The following is a 5,273-nucleotide window of genomic DNA, read 5'->3' on the forward strand; positions in this document are numbered from 1 at the left end:
ATGGAAAAGTTAACTGATTCCCTAAGGACATTAATTTATAATATATTTTTTAGAAATTTTTTATAAGAAAAGGAAAAAAAAAATTTGACGGTTTTTTTATTATTATATATCCTATAAAAGGGAAATAAAAACTTTTATAAAATGATTTATTAACCGTTACTCTAAAAACACCTGTTACAATTAAAAATTTGCGAAATGAAAAAAGAAAAAAAAAAGTAAATTATCTAGAGGAATAAGCAAATCTTGAGAAATTTGAGGTCATTTCTTTTATTTACTTTCGATACAAAATAGAAATTCTATTATGTTTTTTTTTTTAGAGATAATTACAACATGCTGTTAACTCCGCAACTCGAACCCTTTTCCTTCTAGATCTCCAAGCACTTTGTGCATGGGGAGGTGTCAATTCTGCTATAAGGCCTTTGACAAATTCTATTATGTTCTAATTTAAAAACCAAATTATTTATTTCACATTTAAAAGGTTTCAATGAAAAAAAAATAATTTGGTTTTTTTGAAGTGAACACGTGTCTTGCATCCCAATAAATATGGGAGGGAATGAAAGAAGTTCAAATAGAAGGAAACATACACCCCAAACAGCAAGGTATACTTCCTCCTCTACTTTGGTCCTCTTCCCTCTTTTTATAGTTTACACTTTACAGTAGAAAAAGGGAAAATCGTGCAAAAGTTGTGTCTTTCTCTGCGTTTTCTCCTCAGTTTCCTTCCTCTTCCTTTTTGTCTCTCTTAATCAAAACCCTTTTTTTTTTTTTGCCTCACGTAACTTTTCAGAAATCTCCACCAAGTTAGTGGCAAACAAATTAAACTAGCTTCACGTGGAGACTTCTGGGTCATTCACTTTTTTTTTTTTTTTTGCCTCATTTTTCCTTTTCTTCCGAGGTTTCATGTTAATCCATGATGTGTTGCTAAGAATAGCAAGCAAAGATTGTGTCTTGTAAGAGAGAAAATATCCTATGGGCAACTGCCTAGATTCTTCAGGTAAAGTAGATACAGCTCAAATCTCTCATGCCACTTCTGGTAACTTATAATCAATTCTATTTTGGTAGTAGTTAGTTCTTTGGCCTGAATTTTCTATTAAAGATTGGTTTTTATTTTTTCTTATGTGCAAGTTTTTTGGTGATGTGTGTTATAAAATTTGGAGGATAATTGACAGAATCTTTATGGCTTAAAATTTGTGATTTTTTGGGTTTGGTTTCCTGGGTTTGGTGGTCTTTTTTGTTTGTTTTTGATTTGGGGTGGCCGCTTTTGAATATTTGAGCTTTTTTTACAAGTAAATTTGAGCTCTTTTTGCTTGTGTTTACGAAGAAAAAAAATTTTTGGTAGGCGTTATGTGAATATTCTCTCTCTGGGTTTTGGCCCTGGTTTTATGTTCTGCTAATCAATGTTCAGAAAATGGCAGATGTTTTTTCTAAATCATGGCCAAGATAGAATTTTTAGTGCGGTTTTAGTTTATTTGGTTGTTATAGTATCTATCTGCGCGCCTTACTTAGATAATTTGTGATTCTAATGGTGGTGTATTTTTGCGTGTTTCTGCATTTCTGTTCTTGTTCAACGATTATAGTTTAGGCTTAAATGCATATTGTATCCCACTCTTTCTTTTGGGGGTTCGAATCTTTATGTAGGTCTTATTTTTGGGGGTAGGAACTGGTCGACCAGCGATCTATCTAATATTATTTTATTATTGGTTTACCTTGCGAGTGATTTTCATAAATTAGCTGTTTGAAGAATCTAATTTATCTGTATGCTTTAAGACTTTCTAAAGTTGGTTTTTGCTTTGGATTTCAAATTATATATTTTTAAAAAGATTTTCATATTTATTTCACAATTGGTTGCCACTTGTTAGATATATATATATATATATATATTTATATATATTAGCCTAATAACGTAGTCCTAAAAGCCCAATCCCTAGATATACATCTCATATATCTCTAACACCACTGAGCATGTGAATTTGAGTCTTCACATTATATGTTCCAAAATGAAAATATGGTGATTTTATGTACAGAAACCAGGATGGAATTTTATTATTTAAAAGATACATAGGATCCATAAAAACAGTCACACTTTATGATTCCCTAAGCATTGGAAAAAGTGGTGGATGAAAGGTTTACATAAGATAATTGATAGTTTACATTTACCAGTACTTACTGTTGGAAATGAACTAAGGAATTATACGAGATAAGAGCATAATGCATTTTGTATTAAGATCAAAATATGTTTCTAGCATGGTGATGTTTGAACTATGATAATTCTACTTAAGGAATAGTACAAAATAGGTATAAGCTGGTTGAGATTGATTGGCTCTTGAGTTGTGGTAGAAATTGCCTGCATAAGTTTTTTGTGCTATAAGGAACTCTTTCTTCCCTTACCAGGATCAAGAGTCCCAAAATTTTCCATCAGAACCGAGCGTTCATCAGCTCCTTCCAGTCTGACCATTCAATCTTTCAGTGACAAGAGCAATGCTTCAAGTGAAATATTATCATCTCCAAATCTGAAAGCCTTAACTTTCAATGAGCTAAAGAACAGCACCAGAAATTTCCACCCGGACAGTTTTCTTGGTGAGGGACGATTTGGTTATGTTTTCAAAGGATGGATTGATGAATACTATTGTTTAGCTGCAAAGCCGGGATCAGGAATGGCTATTGCTGTCAAAAAGCTTAAATCTGAGCGTTTCCAAGGCCACAAGAAGTGGTTGGTAGGTCTCTTCTTATTGTATTCATATTTTTTGGGTTTTTTTTTTTTGGGGTGGGGGGGTGCTGTTAGACTCCTCTATGCAATCTTATTAGTTATTATTCATGGCGTAATTACTGATATTGTCTCAAATTCCAGAATGAAGTTAATTATATTGGCCAACTTCATCATCCAAATCTGGTTAAGCTAATTGGGTACTGTCTCGAGGGTGAGAACCGGCTTTTGGTCTATGAGTTCATGCCTAAAGGGAGTTTAGAGAATCATCTATTTAAAAGTATGTCCTACTTATGTTTATACTTACTAGATTCTTAATTCTTATGCTCATTCATAACAATGAGACATGGGGTCTTTTATCTGTTTGGTTCCTTAGAGAAAAAAGAGAAAAAATGAAGTCTGCTTAAATGTTTATGGTGCCTAATTCAGATGCTTGTTCCTCCAAACAAAGTAGCAGAGATGTAAAATCTCAAATTTCTTTTGAGCGTTCATGACATCCAAACAGAGGGTAACCATCTAGGAAGCACTTGCACGGGTATGGACATAGATACAATATGGTGACATGACAATTTTTGAAAAAGTATAACACAGATACGGTGAGAATATGTATATTAATTAATTATTAAATATATTTTTGTTTATATTTTCCATATATTGTTAAGTATTTTTTTTTCATATAATATTAAACATATATCAATTTAAAGTAAATACATAACTATTAAATGATATTTAAAAATTAGAATATGCCGTGTCCCATACACATATGACATGGGCACAACAAGCAAAATGCCGTGTCAGTGCTTTCTTGGTAAGCACATATCAATGTCTGTCGAGTCAACCAACATAGACAATTCTTTCATCTTCTATTTTGGAATAGATTATCCTGTTGAGTCATTGTTCGCTAAGCTCAATATTCTTGATCACTACGAGGCAAACTTGAAAGATCAAAACTGTTATTTCATTTTGTTTGTTGTGAAATTATAAATTCAAATTTCTTGCAGTTTTAAATATTTTTCGAGAAGCTCAATATTCTTGATCATCCCATGAAATTTTTCCGTGTAATAATCTGGTACGTGTGAGATGGGGGGACTGCATATACCCAAAGGAATAGTAAGATACTCGAAAAGGTGGATATCCTAGTTTGTCAAAAAAAAGATATCCTCGTTTGTCAAAAAAAAAAAAAATATATATATATATATATATATATCTATATACACTTTTTTTTTTCTTTCCTAACTGTGTCTTGACACACTCAAACTGCCACTCTGGCAATATAATTTAACTCTCAGTTTGGCTCTCAAATGTAATGTTAGGATATTATGGAAGTTCTCGGCATGGCTATGAGAATCGTTTGTGATCCTTGACGCTATGTTGTGTACCACAGGAGGGCCACAAGGTCCACAATCACTTTCCTGGGAAATAAGGATCAAAGTGGCCATTGGTGCTGCTAGAGGGCTCTGTTTTCTTCATGAGGCCAAACCACACGTCATATATCTTGACTTCAAGGCTTCTAATATCCTATTAGATGCGATATGCTAAATTAAGAGCAAGCCAATGGTTATATTTAGGAATTGGCTTGGGTCAAGTGTTCCTGTGCATTAGATTCGTTGAGATGCTCGCACATGTCAAATATTTCGTATATGCGTCTCAATGGATCCAATGCAAAGAGCACCGAACCCAATCTTACTTTGTTTGGAAGTAATTTGTATAAACATTGTATATTTAAATTAATTGGGCATTGCGGATGCAGGAGTTCAATGCTAAGATTTCTGATCATGGGCCCTCAAAGGCTGCTGCCGCACGAGAATATGTTACTACAGGTCCGTAAAATATCCATTTTAAGCACTATTGGTACTATTAAAAAATTGATAATTGGATTAAATATATATCGATAAATATATATATATATATTGTTTTAAGAGAAAATTGATCTTATATAGCTCTAATTTTTTTTTTCCCAAATTTTATTTAGAAGGGAAAAGAAAAACAAAATTCAACAATTGAAGTTGCTTTTTAGAAAGGGTGTGGCTTATCTCTAGTATATTTTTAACAAAATATGTCATTTTATTTTAAATATACAATGACAAGTGGGTTTTAATCCCAACTTTTTATTTAGTTAGTGAGTGATTTGACAATCTCTCATTAAAACAAAAAGATATTCTTTTTTAAAAAAAGTCTCGAAGTAAGTCAAACCCTTTTATTAGAAATGTAATGTCCAAATCTTGTAGTTTCGATTACTACTCAAAGAATATATTTTATGGATCTATAGCACCTGAATATGTTGCCACAGGTCCATAACATATCCATGTTAAGCATTATTGTTACCATTAAAAATTGATCATTGGATTGGATATATTTTTTTTAGGAGAAATTTGATCTTATGAATTTTTTTCTTCTTCTGTTTTTATTTTTATTTATTTATTTATTAAATTCAGAAAGGAAAAAGAGAAACAAAATTCAGCACTTGAAGTTGCATTGTAGAGATGTAATGTCCAAATCTAAAAGTTCTAATTACTTATCATAAAGAATATGAAGTGGAAACTATGAGGGTATGTTTGGTAACTATTATTTC

At 32.0% G+C, this 5,273-nt stretch overlaps 1 protein-coding gene across 2 annotated transcripts; it reads left to right on the top strand.

The window, feature by feature from the left end:
* Window positions 1-866: 866 nt before the first annotated feature.
* LOC115982869 (probable serine/threonine-protein kinase PBL3) lies at window positions 867-4,516 on the top strand. Of its 2 annotated transcripts, none has more exons than XM_031105604.1 (4): window positions 867-991; window positions 2,389-2,711; window positions 2,846-2,981; window positions 4,452-4,516. In XM_031105604.1, exons 1-4 carry the CDS (start codon window positions 967-969, stop codon window positions 4,463-4,465), a joined length of 498 nt encoding a protein of 165 aa, XP_030961464.1. In that variant the 5' UTR covers window positions 867-966; the 3' UTR covers window positions 4,466-4,516. The 2 variants fall into 2 exon arrangements, with proteins under 2 accessions (XP_030961464.1, XP_030961463.1); XM_031105603.1 differs by lacking the exon at window positions 4,452-4,516 and adding an exon at window positions 4,086-4,283.
* Window positions 4,517-5,273: the final 757 nt, after the last annotated feature.

The sequence above is a fragment of the Quercus lobata genome, chromosome 3, assembly GCF_001633185.2.
Source record: "Quercus lobata isolate SW786 chromosome 3, ValleyOak3.0 Primary Assembly, whole genome shotgun sequence".
Classification (NCBI taxonomy): domain Eukaryota; kingdom Viridiplantae; phylum Streptophyta; class Magnoliopsida; order Fagales; family Fagaceae; genus Quercus; species Quercus lobata.